This window comes from Mercenaria mercenaria, chromosome 18 (genome assembly GCF_021730395.1).
Source record: "Mercenaria mercenaria strain notata chromosome 18, MADL_Memer_1, whole genome shotgun sequence".
In the NCBI taxonomy this organism is placed as follows: domain Eukaryota; kingdom Metazoa; phylum Mollusca; class Bivalvia; order Venerida; family Veneridae; genus Mercenaria; species Mercenaria mercenaria.
The window spans coordinates 63,592,430-63,613,847 of NC_069378.1; the positions used below are offsets into that span (position 1 = coordinate 63,592,430).

General features: G+C 34.0%; 2 protein-coding genes across 2 annotated transcripts; both read left to right on the top strand.

Annotated features, from left to right (window-relative positions):
- The first annotated feature begins 9,148 nt into the window (after nucleotides 1-9,148).
- LOC123539278 (adiponectin-like) lies at nucleotides 9,149-13,227 on the top strand. Its single transcript, XM_045323847.2, has 3 exons — nucleotides 9,149-9,286; nucleotides 10,129-10,267; nucleotides 11,040-13,227. Exons 1-3 carry the CDS (start codon nucleotides 9,194-9,196, stop codon nucleotides 11,459-11,461), a joined length of 654 nt encoding a protein of 217 aa, XP_045179782.2. The 5' UTR covers nucleotides 9,149-9,193; the 3' UTR covers nucleotides 11,462-13,227.
- Nucleotides 13,228-15,086: 1,859 nt separating this feature from the next.
- LOC128550769 (complement C1q and tumor necrosis factor-related protein 9A-like) lies at nucleotides 15,087-19,495 on the top strand. Its single transcript, XM_053530516.1, has 3 exons — nucleotides 15,087-15,306; nucleotides 17,873-18,032; nucleotides 19,016-19,495. Exons 1-3 carry the CDS (start codon nucleotides 15,214-15,216, stop codon nucleotides 19,435-19,437), a joined length of 675 nt encoding a protein of 224 aa, XP_053386491.1. The 5' UTR covers nucleotides 15,087-15,213; the 3' UTR covers nucleotides 19,438-19,495.
- Nucleotides 19,496-21,418: the final 1,923 nt, after the last annotated feature.

The following is a 21,418-nucleotide window of genomic DNA, read 5'->3' on the forward strand; positions in this document are numbered from 1 at the left end:
ATGGTTGTTCCACATCATCACCTACATCATATGTCATAAGGTTAATAGCATTTACTCCGGTATATTATGAGTTATGCCCCCTTTTTACTTAGAATTTCAGGTTAAAGTTGTGATGCACTTTTGCTCTATCTCAGTGATTCAAACTTAAAGTAGTTATTCCACATTATTAGTCACATGATATGAAACAGAGGGCATTACTCTTGCAGAAATATTCCAAGAATTATGTCCCTTTTATACTTATCTAATGTTTTGATACTCTATCTCTATATCTATTATTACTAAATACATTTGACACAAGCTTAAGCTTCATCGTGATTAGAGTCATTAAACACTCCAGTGACAGCTCCAGCTTCCTCAAATGTGCTCCAAGTCACTATCCAGCATCGAAATTAGCAAGAGCGCTGTCTCCTGTGACTGCTCTTGTTTTATAATATGTTAATTATAATAATCAGGTCAAAGATTTTTCAGGATTGGTTTAATGAAAATCGAGAATTCGGGCTTTACAGTGTAGATTTCCATGCTTCCGATTTTTGACTGAATCCTTTGCCTATAATTTAGTAACAGCGACCTTGACCCAAGGTACCAAATTCCACTCAAATATACGTTGCTCTTTTTTTAAGGCAACACAGCTAGCAGATTTGGTCTGCTTATCTAATTTTTGTGAGAAAATAAGTTTTCTATATTTAGTAACGGTGACATTGTCATTGACCCCAGTGATCAGAACGCGTACCTCAGTCAAGAAAGTTTGATGAAGAAATGTCATATATAGTAAACATTATACAAGTACTATGGGCACTATTCTGGTGCAGTGCCGCATTTACCAGTGGCAGTCAAAATTATTACCACGTTTTATTGAAATACCCCTTACAATGTTTTAGATATGGTTCCAGGTGGATAGAAAGACAATAAAACTCTACATAAGTAATATATGTATATAAGTACAAGGGGCATTAACTCGTTTCATTTGACTGAAACTTGCATATCGCATTTCCTTACCTCAGTTTACATTGCTACCAAGTTTCATAAAAATAGTCTAAACCATATTTTAGGTATGGCTTTGGACGGACGGAAATTGGAATAAAAACACTAAGTTTTTACTATATATAGATGTATTAAGGGCGATAAACATTGTCTTTCACAGACAATCTGACTGAAACTTGCAAGGTGGCATTTCCTTCTAGGAATTAACATTTCTACCATATTTTATTTTAAATACTCCAAACAGTGACATGTCTCTGATAAGACTCCAACCGGACTGAAACACGGACGACGGACGGACGGACAACGCAGTTTATCCATACCCCTGTGGGAAGGATAAAAAGCAAATGTAACGTTAAGGTATAGAGACACTCAATATGGAACGTGTGACTTATTTTGAAAGATGAATAGGAAACCACGTCGATAAGAAATGTACGAAATGTTAAAAGTGTTTTTCATTGCAATAAGCTGAAGTCGAGATGTTAGAAATAAATTACTTCAATGCGAGTATTTTTGGCGAGAAAGACAAATATCTTATCATTATCGCGCAAAGATTTTTCCGCGATGTAATTAAGTACAACTTCTCGACAATAATAATACGAAAAATAAAATCTTTCTGTCTTTGTACGAAGATTCAAATCAAGTTGTTCGAAAAGTTCGAACCAATGCGGAAATTTCAACGCGAAAAAACCTTAAAGTTTTAGGGATCTCGCCTTAATTTTCGGCACTTGTGAAAACATTTTCTCACAACTGAAGGTCCTTCTAAGCTTCCGTAAAAACGACATGTATAAAAGAACTTGCCATGATGTTAAAACTTATGTCTACTAGTAGTATTAATTATTGAGTGGGCTTCAATTTAATAAACTAAATTCAGATGTGTCACATATTTTAAAAATATTCATTGAATTTGTTTAAAATTCCTACATTTCTTCAGCTATTTGCATGTTAGAAACACCTACTATTTATCAAAATACAAAATTCACATTTTTGCTCAAGAGGCTTTGTTTCATTCACAAGATATATACATGTAAAGTGAATTCTGGCGCAAAAAATGGCTCATTGCAGTTTGCTGATGTTAGCTTCTAACATATTTTAATGTTGCATGTAACGTTTTCCAGGACTTTAGAAGTAATTCATAAAATTGTTTCCAAATTATTAACTAAAACAATAATTTCTTTTCATTAATTTTAGCCCGATTGGGAAATAAAACCTTTGATTGGGCCTCTAAGCCCGATCGGGCAATGTTACCAGGCTGTTTAATGTATACTGCAGTGAGTCAGTCTAACAATTGTTGTTGATCAAATCGTAGGGATCACTGACTGCCGTAAATCTGTCGGGACTATGTATTACCGTGCAGTATTCCAATAACTTGTTTTTAGTGTCAGTAGGTCAAAGGTCAAGGCTTTTGAGGTATGAAAATTGAAAATCATTTCCATACATGATGCAGTAACTTGAGAATAATTTGAAAAGGTCTCCTGTAGAACATTCAAACTTAATAGATGCATCAGTCTCAGTCATCGTGAAACCTCACAGGCTTCAGCTGGACATCCCGACCAACTTCCAACGGACATGAAATTTCAGACAAAAGAAACATGGGCAACTTGTAACTGTATTTATTTTGGCTTTTGGGTAATGATTGCCACTAATTATCGTAAAAATACGGGAACCATCCGGTGGTCTGAACTTCCGTCTATAATTCCAGATTGTGAGCCATCTCGTGGCAGAAATATACCACTGTAGGTAAGGGAATAAATTTCCAGACTGCGACCAAATAGGACACGCATTGCCTAATTAAGCACTGTTATGTCTAGATTTAGTAAAAATGATTAAAGTGAAAGTAAAGTATAACGGAACTAAAACACATGCAAATCTGACAACTTTTTGAACAATTTTTCAGGGCATGTTCTCCGATTTTTAGTCAGTTACTGCGGTCCGATGAATAAGCAACCTCGGTCGGGCGCGTCCGTCGGTCAGGCCATCAGTCCGACGAGGTTTGGATTTGACTGAATTCTTGGTCTTTAAATGATCCCTGTTCATATGAAAGTTAGTGCACTAATACTCGTACAATATACGAGTATACAGGGGGGAGGAAGTGGGGTGACATACAATTTTGCCTCAAAAAATCTTTTCAATTTTTATTACCTAAAACATAGATTTATATTAATTAAAAATACATTACACGTTAAAAAAAGTTCAGTCATTGAAGTCACAAACCATGGCACAGTACTAGTCTAAATCACTTATGTCGAAAAGATTACTTTATGTACGGAAGCTTAGAAGGGCCTTCAGTTGTGAGTAAATGTTTTCACAAGTACAGAAAACTAAGACGAAATGTCTAAAACTTTATGGTTTTCTCGCATTAAAATGCTCGCACTGTAGTATATTTTTCCATCAACACGATTTAAATTTAGTTGCAAAGAAAAGATCTTTTGTCATTTCGTATATTGTTATATCGACAATTAGCTCTGAATACACATGTTGGAATATTTTTTATGAGATGGCTAGATATGTTTTGGTGATGACGTCTTAAATATTTCACGATGCCGAAAAAAAATCTTTTTGCATTTCGCGTATTTTGTCGACATTATTTTTGAAAGTGGCATCTCAAATACTTCTTTGAAAGTAACTGCGAAGACGTTATACGGTACATGACCACGTGCATAAGACTGTTTCCTCAGAATGTATGTTTTAGCTGCCTCTCAACAAAGTGTACTACATCAATTAGTTTCAGAGAATAGATAGGGTTCTTACAATCATTCATTTGTCTGCATCTACGTCGGCTTCCTTATTTGTATAAGTTTTATCTATCTTACTCGATCCGGCCCTTCCGCAAACACACCTTGGTTAAAGCTTTAATGTACTTTTTTTTATCTCTGTAATTACTTGATGGAATTCTTCAACCATAAAATAGTTATTTCTCATCATCACCCACATCATATGGCACAAAGGGCATATCTCTCGCACAAATAGTTCATGAATTACCCCCCTTTTTACTCAGAATTTCAGTTTAAAGTTTTTTGTGCACTTTCTGTCTAAATTGTAATAAAAACGATCTGATTCAAACTTAAAACAATTGTTCCACATCATCACCCATTTCATACTCACCCACATCATATGACACAAGGTCAATAACTCTGGCACAAATTTTTCGTGAAACATGTCCGCTTTTTACTAAGGATTTTAGGTTGATTTTGATGCATTTCCATCGTATCTTTGTTATTATAGCAAGAGTTTGATTAAAAACACTACAACAATTGTTCCACATCATTATCCACATCATTTAACACAACGGCCATAACACTTGCGCCAATGATTTATGAATGATCTACCTTTAAACTTAAAATTTCAGGTTAAAGTTTTGATGCACTGTCATTCTATCTCTGTTAGTACCAAACGTATTTGATTCAAACTTAAAATAGTTGATTCACATTATCACCAACATCATATGACATAAGGGCCATAACCATTACACCAGTATTTCATAAATTATGCCCCCTTTTTGTTTAAAACTTTAGTTTAATTTTAAAGCTTTTTCATCATATCTCTATTGTTACTAAATGGATTGATTCAAACTTAAAATGGTTGTTCCACATCATCACCTACATCATATGTCATAAGTCAATAGCATTTACAACCAGTATATTATGAGTTATGCCCCTTTTTACTTAGAATTTCAGGTTAAGTTGTGATTCAAACTTACAGTAGTATTCCACATTATTAGTCACATGATATGAAACATGGGGCATTACTCTTGCAGAAATATTCCAAGAATTATGTCCCTTTTATACTTATCTAATGTTATGATACATAGCTCTATATCTATTATTACTAAATACATTTGACACAAGCTTAAGCTTCATCCGGATTAGAGTCATTAGACACTCCAGTGACAGCTCCAGTTTCCTCAAATGTGCTCAATGTCACTATCCAGCATCGAATTAGCAAGAGCGTTGTCTCCTGTGACTGCTCTTGTTTTATAATATGTTAATTATAATAATCAGTTCAAAGATTTTTCAGGATTGGTTTAATGAAAATCGAGAATTCGGGCTTTACAGTGTAGATTTCCATGCTTCCAATTTTTGACTGAATCCTTTGCCTATAGTTTAGTAACAGTGACCTTGACCCAAGATACCAAATTCCACTCAAATATACGTTGCTCTTTTTTAAGGTTACACAGCTAGCAGATTTGGTCTGCTTATCTCATTTTTTTGTGAGAAAACAAGTTTTCTACATTTAGTAACGGTGACATTGTCATTGACCCCAGTGATCAGAACGCGTACCTCAGTCAAGAAAGTTTGATATGTACAAAACTTGGTTGCAACATCCCATTTGCAAAGAAATGTCATATATAGTAAACATTATACAAGTACTAAGGGCACTATTCTGGTGCAGTGCCGCATTTACCAGTGGCAGTCAAAATATTTACCACGTTTTATTGAAAACCCTTACATGTTTTTAGTATGGTTCCAGGTGGATAGAAGACAATAAAACTCTACATAAGTAATATATGTATATAAGTACAAGGGGCATTAACTCGTTTCATCTGACTGAAACTTGCATGATCGCATTTCCTTACCTCAGTTTACATTGCTACCATGTTTCATAAAAATAGTCTGAACCATATTTTAGGTATGGCTTTGGACGGACGGAAATTGGAATAAAAACACTAAATTTGTACTATATATGGATGTACTAAGGGCGATAAACATTGTCTTTCACAGACAATCTGACTGAAACTTGCAAGGTGGCATTTCCTTCTAGCAATTAACATTTCTACCATATTTTATTTTAAATACTCCAAACAGTGACATGTCTCTGATAAGGCTCCAATCGGACTGAAACACGGACGACGGACGGGCGGACAATGCAATTTATCCATACATCTGTGGGAAGGATAAAAAACAAATGTAATGTTAAGGTATAGAGACACTCAATATGGAACGTGTGACTTATTTTGAAAGATGAATAGGAAACCATGTCGATAAGAAATGTACGAAATGTTAAAAGTGTTTTTCATTGCAATAAGCTGAAGTCGAGATGTTAGAAATAAATCACTTCAGTGCGAGTATTTTTGGCGAGAAAGGCAAATATCTTATCAATACCGCGCAAAGATTTTTCCGCGATGTAATTAGGTACAATTTCTCGACAATAATAATACGAAAAATAAAATCTTTCTGTCTTTGTACGAAGATTCAAATCAAGTTGTTTGAAAAGTTCGAACCAATGCGGAAATTTCAACGCGAAAAAACCTTAAAGTTTTAGGGATCTCGCCTTACTTTTCGGCACTTGTGAAAACATTTTCTCACAACTGAAGGCCCTTCTAAGCTTCCGTACTTTATGTACATATGTCGGATAAAATTTACTGGTAAAGCTGTATTAATTATGTAGACAATACATCTTAATAAATCACGACATACCGTGTTATTTCACACTACGTGGACATAAGTACTCCAACATAAACACATGCTCCGGGGTGTACCATATACGTTTCCATACTTGTTATCCACTAGGACTTATAGCTAACTAGACTTGTGTCTGACTATAATGGCTCCGACTAAATCTGTTTCAGACTATAAATTTTTGTCAAGTCGTCTCGTTTTGGCCAGAATTGTTGTCGAGTTTTTCTAACTATACATTGAACAATTTTATGTTAACCAACAACATTTGGTGTAAATTATTTAAAGCTCGTGCCGGTTGTTTCTGACATGAAGACTTTTTTTTTTAGAGTTCCCACAAAATGCTTATAAACCAGCGGCACATATTTTTGTCCAGTCGGAGTTATTTGATTTTTTAAAGAATAGGAATGATCTAATACTGACAGGGTAGAATCTCCTTAGGAACAGTTCTGTGAAACTGTTAAATGGTTTTGCCGAATGTTTAGGAGGATATGTGGTTTGAACACTTTGTCTTTTTTTAGCTATGGTATTCATGTTTTAGGCGAAACAAAATGAATGTTTTCGAAAATTTATTTTGATTCAGGACAGCAGTTTCAAACTAACAACACGATATTAATACAATGTCAAAATAGGGATTTAACAATACACATTAATGGCAAAAGCAATGCATGACAAACAGTACTTATTTGAGATTCAAATAAACATAATTACCTGTAGATATGTTTATACACAACAAGGCAGTCTGAAAGACAGCTAAATCCCCCACCATTGTTATGGACAGTTAAAGAGTTTACGGTTTTTGGTGGAACCATTAATCAATCGAGTTGTGACCTTGACATTAAGCTGGCTGGGGTGAATTTTTAAAATTCTGCACATTGTCTTGATAAATGGAATATCACAGCCAAGTCATATTAAAATCCTTCAAGGGTTGAGAAGATACAGAACAGACATAAAATAGAAGGCTCAAACCTTTGACTTTGAGTTGTGACCTTGACCTTGGCCAACAAGACTGACTCATAAGGTCTGCACATCGTTTTGATGAGGTGATTAATCGACATAAGTTTCATGAAAATCCTTCAAGGGGTTTAGGATATACAGAGCGGACACAAAATGGAAGGCTCAAACATTTGACCCTGTGTTGTGACCTTGATCTTAAACCAACATGGCTGACTCATGCGTTTTGCACATCGTCTTGATGAAGTGATCATTTGTGCCAAGTTTCATGAAAGTCCTTCACGGGGTTTAAGAGATACAGAGCGGACAAAAAATGGAAGGCTCGAATCTTTGACCTTGACTTGTCACCTTGTCCTTAAGCCAACATTGCTGATTCATAAGTTCTGCATATTGTCTTGGTGAGGTGATCATTTGACCCAAGTTTCATGATTGTCCTTCAATGGGTTTAGGAGATATAGAGCGGACACAAAATTAAAAGCTCAAACCTTTGACCTTGAGTTGTGACCTTGAACTTGAGCCAACATGGCTAACTCATAAATTCTGCACATCGTCTTGATGAGATGATCATTTGATCCCTGTTTCATGATTATTCTCCAGGGGGTTTAGGAGTTACAGGTGGACACGAAATGGGAGGCTCAAAGGCTTGACCTTGAGTTGTGACCCTGGCCTTGAGCCGAAATGGCTGACTTATGAGTTCTGCACATTGTCTTGACGAGGTGATCATTTGACCCAAGTTTCATGATTATCCTCTAAGGTGTTAAGGAGATAAAGAGCGAACACGAAATGGAAGGCTCAAACCTTTGACCTTGACTTGTGACCTTAACCTTGAGCCAACAAATGTTTAGGAGATACAGAGCGGACACGAAATGTTACAGACGGACAGACGGAAGGACGGACGGACGGATACCATTCCTATAACCCCCACCACTGTTTGCGGGGGATTAACTATAAAAATGGATGATTATAGTTTTCAGCACAAAATCGGCTTATTTACTTTTCAAAATATGGCGGATATCAATCGATCGAATGTGACTGGTTAATAATCTCGTGTGGGAAAAATCAGTATATTAGATGAATTAAAAGGTGTAAGGGAAACAACTATTGGTGAATAACTTCTACAGCCTACGACTACAACTACAACTTTCTGCCTACGGTCATATTTACAATTTGATAGTGAGTATTTTTATGTTCTGAAACAGAATTTACAACATTGTTACCGATTTACCCATGGCATCTCACAACAAGGGTATCACCTAAAAGATAATTAGTTTTAAATTGTAAGGACACGTCATTCAGAAACGTTTTAATTATGTATCTGGACATCAGAAAATATTCGTTCGTTGCCATGTAAATGTATAGTTTTTGTTTGATATTTATCGACAAAAACACCTTGCGCATTGGTTTAATGACGCAATACTTATATCTGCCTAAGCTTGCAATCGTACTAATGGTAAATGATTCTGACAGTCCACTGACATTCCTTCGGTTATTTTTGTTGCATAGTGTTTGAACAGGAAGAGTTCCGCGTACGTTTGTCTCTTCCTTGAAGTTTGTATAATACTATACATTGTAACTTAGTTTCAACAAGGAAATAGAATTTCAGCATTTCCAAACTAAACATTTAAAAGCTTCATATTGTAAATTATATATCATTCATTGTGCGCGTGACAACCAAACCAGCTACTTCCTGTTGGAATAATTTTGTATGTAGTTTAAAACATTAGAGAGAGAGGGAGAGTTTTAAAGGTTGGTAATTAATTATATTTTTTTATAGATAACGGTAAAGTGCATATAAAACAACTGTTATCAGTAAAAATCTCAAAACAACCCGGTGCAAAATCTTTTAACTTCCATTCTTTGTTAAAATGGAATATGTTGTTCTTATTTTAACAGTCTTTTGTTCTTCAAAAGTATATTCTTTTCCAATAGATGCTATCCCACTGAGTAATGGACAAGAGGTTAGTATACATCTTTCATATATTATGCGTTTAAATCAACCTAGCGGGCGGGGTTTCGCGACGGTCCACTGCATTATTGTGCAGGATATGTAGTATATTCGGCAACCTGATGTCTTATTCAGTGGTTGTAACCAGTGTAGCGTTTTTGAGATTACCGCTATTTGCATTACTCCGCCCCGTCAGTTCGAATAAAACGCACAATACTGCAGATTTGATCATTTCCGCGACACGTTTATTTTGCAGTTAGATTGACAACCATATTCACTTTGTTTAGAATTCGCGAGCCGTAACTGATTGTACTGTTAAGAGATAATTCGGATATAAACTTACGAATGTTTAAAATTATGTTCGCACACATTACCGAAACCTGACTCATTGTAAATACAGCCAAATCTAAAGTTTAATTTGCAGCATTTTTATCATTTACAGTATGATTATTGTTTCGTTATGTAAGATATAGATCATACACTACTTTCAACTCGAAATGATCATAGAGAAACGAAAGTCTTTGAAGTATCTTTATCTGATACATTTTAGACTATAACACGGACAAATTTTGCGAATACAGCTTATTACACATGTGTAAATATATGCATTTCAAACTCTACGATGCTTTTTTTCCTTTTCACTGTTATTTGTATCGAAAATGTTGAGAGCTTTGATAAAATGTGTGTTTTAATGGTACTTTTGTAATGTCTAAATTACTGACAACAAACCCAACGATTATTGTTAAAGTTCGTTTTGTTTAATATTTGCCTATTCACTATGAATAAAGTGAGTTTCTAAACGTGGAATTCTCATGTACATTTTTGCTAAAGTTAATACTATATTTTGTATTTAAGAACTCAACTAACACTACAAAAGATGAAATGAAGACACTGAAAGATCAAGTAGCTGCCCTTAGTCAGATAGTTAACGATATTGAAAAGAAACAAGACAGGTTGCTCGCGTACTTGGACCAGTCGGACGTTATTAGTCAGAGTGAGTTTTACCCCTTATCGAACGGAAAATTTCGATTTCGATTATTGGTGCACTGCTTTAAATCCAAAGATCTGTACGTCATTAAAGCAATATTATTTTGCTTGGCTGCCTTAAATGCTTCGAAAATATAACAACGCTGAACAAAACATTATAATTATTAAATATCACAACAGTAGACATAATTTGCCGTTTCATAGCAATGAATATACTGTTTAGTTGTTTGGGAATGGTTCAATGTATTTGATACTAGTATATAATATTCAAAGGAGTTGCACATTCATTAGCTCTCATGGACAGATCCAATCTAACCGCGTTTGCTCTTATTGTGCTTGATTGTTTTCCATGCATTTAATTTTGAGAACGATTTATTCTTTATTTGTTTTATTTACTTCCCTCTTTTCATTTTATACTACAAACACAATCCAGTTTCTTATTCATTTCTTAATAAATACCATAAGTTACACAGTGTGGCCTTTATCATCTCGCTTATCTGTCTGGTGTTGTAAGGACTTAATGATATATGTTCACTACACATAGTGACATGTAATATATTGGCTGCGCATTTTAATGCATTTAAAAGATAGAGAACAGTTAAAAAGAAAGTATGTGTAAAATATGCCGAAGTCTTCATTGCCTTTTATGCAAAAGCTTGCTTAGTATTCTAGCACGAACAGCAGTAAAATGAAATGATAAAGAAGTGCCATTCAGTAAAAGGTTTTCCCCATTGAAATATTTATGATCATAATCAAAACACGCATCTTCTTTTTTACAGATACAGAAGTACCTAATTCTATCGTTGTGGGGTTTACAGTCGCTCTTCAAAACCACATATTTGATCTCCCTTTAAGATCGACAGTTATTTATGATGAAGTGTTTTATAACGCTGGAAATGGATATGATGCGTCTACAGGGATTTTCACTGCCCCGCATTCTGGCTTATATCTGTTCTACATAAATGTTGAACCAGTCGATGAAACCATTCCAGCGTCTGTAGCAATTTTGGTAAATGGATCATACCGCGTAGCTGCAGTTGCTGAGAGATATGATAAGAACAACGATTCTACAGGCAGTAATGTGTTGGCTGAGAACATTCAAGAAGGGGATCGAGTTTGGGTAGAGACATATCTGAATGATAATCAAAACCTGTTTGAAGGATTTACAACATTTTCAGGTGTTCTTATAGAAAGCACTTAAACCTGCTGTCTATCGACTTTCTATTTATTATTTAGAGATTATGAAAATAATGGATTATCTGTAAAGTCTCTAAACTTTTAGTACATTTATTACGATAAGCTATCATTGTATAAGACTTGCTTATCGCTAAACTTTAAATTTTTTTAGGTTTCATAGTAAATGAGACCTGAATATCTTTCATACCTTTTATGGCACATGTTGTATGAGACTAGGTTGTCTGTAAACTTCAAAACATTTTAGATCATTAATTTATAAGACTAAGCTGTCTCTACCTTTTTATACATTTTAGATCAGCTGTTTACTAAGAACAGAGTGTCTCTAAAGTCCTAAAACTTGTGTGCATTTAGATCAGCTATTAAACAAGACTTGGATGTCTCAAAACCTATATACATTTTTGATCTGTTGTTTTGTATGACATGGCTGTTTCCAAAGTTCTTCACATTTAAGATCACATATTGTGTAAATCTTGGTTGTCTATGTTGTATATTTTAGATTAGTTATTGAGTACAAATCTATTGTCTTTGACTTTTATACGTTTTAGATCAGCTATTGTCTAAGAATTAGTTGTGTCTGTACTTGTATACATTTTAAATCGGTTATTTTCATGATTGTCTGCATTTTTATACATTTAAGATAGGATATTCTGTAAGAAACGGTTGTCCCTTGATTCTGTAAACGTTTGTACATGTAGATCAGCTTTGATTGTGTCTAATTTTTATACATTTTATATCAGCTATTGATTAAGACTTGACTGTCTCTAAACTTTAATACATTTTCGATTAGCTTTTGTATGAGACTTAATTGTCTCTCCAGTTTTGTTTTAATCCTATAAGAAGTGGATGTCTCTAAACTTTTATAATGTTATTATGATCAGATAATTTATAAAACGTTATTGTCTTTAACTATTTTACATTTTAGAACATTTATATTTTATGAGATTTGGTTGTCCCTAAGCCTTTAGAAGGTTAAAAGTAGCTATTCTATAAGAACAGGTTGTGTTTTTATGCATTTTAGATTAGCGATCGTGATCGTATGAGAGTTGGTTGTCGATCAACTTTAAAATTTATTTCAGGCCAGTTTCTGTATCAGACTTGGTTGTCTCTAAACTTATAAACATTTTAGATTACATATTGTGTAAGACATGTTTGTCTCTAAAATATTTTACATTTGATTTAACATAGATAATAACCTCAGATCCGATTTATCCCGGCATGTGGACAATTGTTTCTATTAATCAAATCTTGTCTTATGAGCTCTGTAAGCAATCTTGTACTTTTATCGTTTTTACATCCATTTTGTAAATATTGATTGAAATCTAGAACATTCTAACTGAAGTATACCTCAGCATAAATAAAGTATTATGGAAAAATATAATACATTTTAATGTAAAAAATATTGAATTATGCAATAGATACAGCGATATACAACATTAGTGTTACTTATAGAATTTCTCAAATTTCAACGCGCCGTTTTGTTGTACAAGCTGATTTACCTGACAATATTTGCATTACATCTGCATGCGTATGATTAATCCATATGACTCGATTGTTTATGATTTTTAATGAGTTGACACGGATGACGTCGCGTTAAGGCGGGGGCTACATCAAGACGTCGAATGAAGCGGACGTTACCTATGAAAAACGTGCGTAATAATGCAACGTTAAAACGTTTGCTATTCGAACCGCCGTCGTTGATTGACAGTTTTACCTATTCCCAGATCAATAACTTCAAAAGTATACACCTTTTAATACATATAAACAATGCGAAAAAAGAGATATCAAAACGGGAAATAACTTGATATGTAATTTCTATTTAGGTATGTATTCATAGCTTGAGATGAATCCTTTGGCCTCCAGTTCATGAGAAGGCCTCTGTGCGTTCTTTCAACACATCTATGTATTTCATACACAATGGACATTATCATACCGTGAAAAGCAGGCATAGCATTGTCACAACTCCTTTTTATAACCTTTTAATCTTTGTTGTTGCAACAATAATACAATATCATATAGTCATGCATGCGATTGTCTCTTGTGTACAGCAGCTGTTGTAATATGTGTGATATATAGCGGCACAAGCTCATGAAACGAATTAGACGCCCAAGTTTCAGTTTTCTACAATCCCTCACCCTTTTATTACTAAACTAAAAATCTGAAAAAGATTCTTATTAAGAAAACGACAGCTGAAACAATGATCAGTCAACTCATGATAATAGCATAAGGACAGTATAAGGAAACCCTTTGCCATAGAATCCACATTTTAAAGACATCTTAAAACAAATGCCTACTGCCATTCTGGAGATCTTTAGAATGCTTTATAATATATCTGTTTTGTAAAATGAAACAACTGATCATAAAAAGATAAAGATTTTGATGGTCCATAAAGTAAAGTTTCGTCTTGAAGAGACCAGTTTTAAAGGGCTTTATTTTATTCTCTTCTGAATCACTGAAAAACTTAAATATTTCCATTAATTAAATAAAACTGACTTAATCACTGCTTAAAAGCAGTGAAAACATCGTTTCCATTTTTCACACTTAGATGCATATTTACATAGATTATAAATAATCGGAAATTCTTTGCAAAATATATTTCAATAAAAATGTAGATATAATAGTAATCCACCAAAAAATCCGAAAGTGCTGATAGTAACGTACTACATAATTATGAGTATGATATATAATCGTGATGACTGTTCTGTATGCAAATTTAGTTTACATATTTAGTGAAGCTAAATATATGTGATGATGATGTTCTTTATCAAATCAATATATAGTGATGAAATATTTTAGTGAACGATCAGTGGAGTATACTTTTAGATATTATCTCTGTACGATGCTGCACGCATTACATTTACGCAGTTAATGAAATAACTACAATGTCATTCAAGGGTTTAAGTAAAATATACTGTTTACTATGTCAAAAGAAAAGTCCCATACTATCTCAAAATAATTTTATTAATAACATTATATTATATGTCATAGAATAGTAGTTGTCTTGCATAACAAAATGAAATATTTTGGTGGTACACCGAATTATATGGAATTCGTCCTGTTAAAAAGTATTTCTTCGATACTTTGAATCAATGGAGGTATAAATGAAGTTATAGTACTACGTTACGTAATACAATGAGATCACTTTATTCAGTTTACAATCACACTATTTATAGAGCCACAAAAATGCGGATTAATTTTTTTTATAAAACGAGCGAACACAATTGGCAAGAAAACAATGAAATAGATAGATTTTGCTAATATGGAATACGGTTAAATGCTAGACGTTCCGTTCAAATATGGCAAAGCAACGACATCATTTAGTTTTGCTCTCACTTCTTTTCCTCAGTGCTTTTTAAATGTCACTTTTGTTCAGAAAAAATCTTGGTGCTTAATAAATCCCGTCGCTGACATACATTCTTTAAATTATCTTTGTTTCCATGAGTAAGAACAGGAAGAGTTTCTATTACATCTTTTTTTTGTTAAACCTGGTTACGTGACAAGTGAATAATTTGATATTCTAAATAAATTTAGACAGACAACAGAAATATTTAAACGTTTTAAGATAGTATTTGCTGTATGTTCGGAGATTAAATAGCTCTTTTATGGTTTAAATATCTAACCAGTCAAGCAACGTTGGCTGAGAAGCTCTTTTGAAGATATCATTTCGCGCACGTATATAAAGAATGCGAATTTTGAGATGTTATTATCTCCAGACACTCTTTTGTTAAAGAAACATAGTTAGCAACAATTGATTGTACAATGGAAATAAGCTTCTTTACTTTAAGTATTTTCTGTTTTTCGGGAGTGTACCTTTTGCCGATAGGTAAAAATGTTACAAGTTATGGAGAGGAGGTATGCATACCTTATATACTTATACAGTTTTCTAACGCATCTCTTGACATTTTGCAAATATCTTGAAAACAATGATAGATATTATTTACATGGCATATTTCCACTCAATTTCCACTCAAATAAAGTAATAAAGGCAATACTGAAGGGTTGTTTTTTTTTTGGGATAAAACTGAAACACGCCATCATGTTTTTGTATTCAGTTTATTAACAGATAGATATAATAGATACCGGTGCCCATAAATGTATCAAAATTTAAAGGAGCAATGTTTACTTCAGAAAACAGGTAGAAGGAATGGAAACCCACAGCTCGCCCAACACGACAAAAATGAAAACGTTGCAGGCTCGGTTTGACTTAGCCTGTTCATGCAGTTTAGTAGGAATGAATGCTACCGTCCACCCCCTCTTAGCCCTTAGCATAACTCTACCAGTTAAGATATAAAATAAAGAAGTTTGTCTCTCGCATGGTAGCTGACATTTTATATCACATATGAGAATAAACATTTTCGGAGAATCAATCTCAGAGTCTATAGTTTTGCTTTCTTAAATTGAAGTCATTAGTTGCGTTCATAGGTATTTTGTGGACCTTTAAAAAAAAGGGACGAGGTCGCCAAAGTTGAATAATATTGTTTTCCCCCATTAAACCCACTATGTTTTGACATAATGTAATGCAGTCTTTTTACGCACATACTCATGTTTGGGAATTATGTTATAAGAAAGTCTGCTTTGTTTGAGAAACAATTTTCAGCATGATCGGAGAAAAATACAAATGTTAATTAAATGAGTGTACTATAATATACTGGTGCTTCTTGAATAATACAATATGCATGCGTGTCATTTCTTTGTATATGATAAATCAATCCGATCTATGTACCCATTCCGGGAAATGTGAAAATATTTTTACCTATGATTGCAAAGTTTCTAGTAATCTACCCGTGTCTTTTTCATTTATAATTTTATGAACTTTCTGTAAACGCGGGCGTGACCAAAATGCGATTATATATAGAAATACTGTAACGCGTAACCACTCAGATCTATATGTTGGGAATAAAGGGGCGCTGACCTTGCTGGAAAATCTAAGAACCTTGGTCTACCTGTGAGTGGACTTGACAGATGGGACAAATTCAAATCAGTAAAGACGGAATTTCATTGAACGAGTTATTTATTATTAAAATGATTAATGTCGAATAAATATGTTTTATATATTTATTTACTAGATTTATGCTAGAATTAAGTAATAAAATATCAAAGTGTTAATGTTAGCCTGTGTAGCTTTCTAATTAGTTGTTCCTTTAAAATCTAAATCAAAATGTCATATTTACATTGCTGCTCGTCAGTTCCTCCTGGTCCTAGTGATAATGTTAGTAAGTTACTAATTAAATGCTAGATCTAATGCGATTACGCCAAAAGTTTACGTAAATAATTATTTGTGACGTCCTGGCCAAAAAGATAGAATGAAAAGCTGCAGAACAGCGTGCGCGTTCCCTTTTAAATTCTCCCGCTCCGTGATACTTTAGATCCAGACTGAATAGCGGTACTCTGGTAGCTCCATCCAATCAAATCCCTTGATTCGGGAAAACGCCATTCTCATCCAATGAAAAAGCTTTCGGATTTTCTAATCAAAAGTATTCATCCGCCGCATAAAATGAAATTCTTTAGCGGATTTTAAATAACAGCACAAAAATCAAATTACATGCAAGAATACAAAGCCAAAAAAAAAGAACTTTTATAAATTAGTGCAATTTGACCTTGACGGTACTGGACGGTATTATATGTCTATGAGTACATTCACGCAATAAATAGTTTTCACGGACAAAATGACGTCACAAGTCAACAATCACATTTCTAGCTGAAAGTTACAGAAAGTTACTTGCAACGTAAATAAAATGAGTTCTCGTCACTGAAGGATAAGTTTCCAGGTAGTGTCTAGCTTATCCAGTTAATCAACATCGAGCCTGAATGCTGCCCAGTGTATTTGAGTTTGTATATGCAGCATTTTCATCAGTTTCCACGACCCGGAAATGTCCGGTGGAAGTATGTAATAATCAGGTTCCCGTATAGTTTTATGGTAAGAAAGGCCTCTAAATTGTTCATAAGCATTGACAATGGGGAGATTTATGCAAATTGTTATTATAACAGATCCAACGATAAATTGCTGAACCATACAATTAGTGAAAGAGCAAAAAACACAAGGGTACCTCACATTACAATACCATTAATTACAACCACGGCAACGATATATTAGTACGATACACTTGTGGACACAGTTCTTGCCAAAAAGGGGCGTGTTTCCTTATTTCTACACGAACTCGTACACGTACACTTCTTGAAATCCCTGTTTCTCTAGTATTAAGACCAAAAGCAAACGTAAGCTTAATAATATTGTTGAATAGCAAAAAAATCATTAAGACAATCATATTTGATATTTAGAGTGCAATTTGAACAAACACATTCTATGTTTTTTCTTTGTTTGACCATGCCATATTGTGAAAGATACTTCTGCATTATATTTTCAAATTATAATCAAGTGTTCTAGCATGGCTTATGTTTTAAACGCATTATTTTACAGATAACTACAAACCCTACTGAAGGTGATATAAAGCTATTAAAAGAGCAGGTGTCTGCACTTACTCAAACTGTACTTGCAAATGAAAAGAAAATAGCAGACCTAACTGTACTAAACGCTGACAAGTTGCTTACACAGCAAGATCAGACGGAGACAGGTCACGGTAATATTGGTTACATTCTATTATAAAAGCAAAACTAAACAACATTTTTAATGAATTTAATAAAAACCAGTTACGGCTTATCATAATTAATCTCCCAAATCATGTATATTTACACCATATAGCAATACATAAAACTGATTAACAGTAGACTTAAGTATGTCAAAATGATGCTCCTGCATAATTTAAAGTCTGTAGCCCTATACTAGCTGTAGCCAGCGATTGAGGTCTCATCGTCGTCGTCATCAATTGGCGTGGACTGGTCAGTGCGTTCCTCCTTCGATAAGAAGCTATTACATTCGGATTTCGGTATGGCGTAGATTTATGTAAAAGAAGAAATGTGTTGAAATATCTGTATGCGTACTGGTTTTTGTTGATGTTTCCGAGAATATCTATCTTAAGACTATTTTATTATATCTATTGTTTTATTAATTTTCTTCATCTATTTAAGGTAATGATATTTTATAGTATTAGAGTTGTATATTATCATTTTTTTATTGCAAATAACAAATTGTGATGCAATTTTCACCCATATACGAACACAGGTGCCACGAGACGTGATCGTGAAAACTTATTATTATCTAAATAATTTTGAATGTATCATGAACTTACACAAAAAAAAGACATTCGCAGCCCATTTATATTGTGTTTATATTAAAGAAAGACAAATCTTAAATATTTCCTTATTTCCTTATTTCTTTATAGACTGAAATAGGTTTTTGTGAGACTATAAAAAGCATGTCTACCTTATTTAGAAGCCAGCGAGAAAGAGGACGCGATAGTCGTCTCATTGTTTACGTAATCGTGTCAGAACCTGATAATTAAAAATTCTTTTGTGCTTGAGAAACAGTTTAATCTTATGCAATAATTTTACTGATATGTATAAATGCATACCTTAATGTATCAAAACGATGTATGACATTTACATTAATTATCTCTGTTATATGCATGACCATGGATATGAAGAAATAAGTATTTTTTTACAGACATACGGACATTAAATTCTGATGTTATTGGATTCACAGCCGTACTAAAAGAACATGCAATCGACCTTCCAACAGGGTCGACTATTGTTTATGATAACGTTTACTATAACGCCGGAAATGCATATGACACATCTACAGGAGTTTTTACATGTCCGCGCTCTGGACTGTATCTTTTCTACATTAATGTCGAGCCTTTTGACGAAAGCCTTCCGGCAGCAATCGCAATCTTGATTAATGGATCATACCGCGTGGATGCAGTTGCTGAGAGATATGATGTAGGACATGATTCTACGGGAGGAAATATGATGGTGGAACACCTTCAAGAAGGGGATCGAGTTTGGGTAGAGACATATGAACATGATAATCAAGACCTTTATAAGGGATTCACGTCATTTTCAGGTGTTCTTATAAGAAGCACCTAAATTACTATGTAATTTATATTTTCTATTATTAGGCATAAAAAAAAATATGTTTGTTTCCTGTAACATGCTGAAAAAAATGGGGGTCGGTAGGTAGGGATTTTTTTTTTTTTTAACTTTTTTTTTAGTAGATGTCAGAACATTTCAGTGTTTAGTAACCTTATTATCGCCAATTAACATGCCTAATCAGGCCCAACCTTAACTTTCTTCAGCAGTTGCCAGAAGGTTCACCAACTGCTAAAATCTAGTAGACCTGCTCAGACTTATGGACCTCCAATTCTATCTCATAAATTGTGATGCTGTAGACGTCATAACTCATATGACTCAAAGAAACGGACTTATTTCTAAATAATTAAAAATGGAAGACTGTAGCAATCTGTATATCCGAAAATAATTATTTTGAAAAGTGTCCCAAAATATGGACACATCGCACCAGTGTTGAAAGTGAAAAAAAAAACATCAACAATTATCGGTAATCATTCTGATGATAAACTAAGTATTGGCCTCGTTTTCATCATCAATTAACACCCCCTCAAAGAGCTAAAAGAAGTGTGTCGGTTATTGTAGCATCTGCAGTGGAGATCAAAGCGGTATAGTTTCCACGAGATTGTCATTGCATTACGTCATGTTTTCGCGCCATGTGACACATCACTGTCTGATCGTACTTTCTCGATTCCTTTAATTGTTGAGAAGAAATCAGTAAAAAAGTTTTTTCTTTAATTTTTTAAAAAGCGAATGTGCAATATCCCGAATAAACTAACATGTAAATGTGTCAGATCGTGAACGATACTGACCTATTTGCCCTCAAGAAATTTACATTATTGTTTGAGAAGAATATCTAACAAAGTGTTGTGTCAAAAAATATATGTACGAAGACTCATTTAAAACTTATTAAAAATCGCAACGACATCATACTGCCTCATTTTAAAACCACATTTCTATTTACGTTCATGAGGTCACGTAACCTATTCTGCCATGTTAACAGAAATCTGTTTGCCAAAAAATCGTTTTACTCCATGTATTTAAATTGCTGCCGCTTTTTCATTATTTAAGATTTTTTAATTGTGTTTTTTGTACTTTCTGGTCAAAAGTCTGAATTTTATTACCATAGTATGTACCGTTTATTTACTTTAAAAAGGAAATAAATAATCAAGATCGCGCTGTTTGAAATTTTACGAAACATTATATAAAAATTTGATTGTTTTAAAAGAATTTTGCCTACATTCCGGTCGATATCTTATTAAAATTGTTATAGAATTCAAACTGTATTAGTTCTCAAGCGGTGTTGAATATCTGAAGCGAATATATCAAAAAATGAATGCACTACGAGCGTTTTTTTGTGTCAAAAGTAACTGCGATGTAAATTAAGTATTACGATAGGGCGCACGTGCTTGTGGAATGGAAAATTACCAGCATGACGTTTTGATATTTTTACGATTCGCGGGTAAATTCCAGTCAATCCAGGTAATTTTGCCTGATGTAATTACTCAATTTGGTAAAGTTACCACGTAAAAACCACTCACCCGATCTGTGGAGTAGTCCATTCGTGCTATCCTGACTTTAACTCGCCAATGCTTATAACTGTAGAATGCCGTACTAAGGCAAAATCAACTTTCGTTTTGTGAATTCGCCGATATGGGTACGATCCCCCACCCCCCATCACCCCTATTTTTCCACTTTTAAGGGTTTTATTTTATTTGCAGACCGTGACTGAAAATTGGTTGACCATCGGTCTACCCAACTTTTGATAGTGGACCTGCCGATTCCTTTCGTTCAGTAAACATTGTGTAACAGGCAAAGTTCATAGTTTTGCAGACAGACATAGCTTCGGGCCGTTTTTGCCAATTAGAGATTTTCGGGGCCACAATTAATCTTTTGTCGCAAATGGCTCAAGTGCAACCGACAGCGTGACCCCTGAACAAGTGGTACAAACATGATAATAGACTGCTCTTCTACGAATTGTTTATCAATTAACGTTTACACC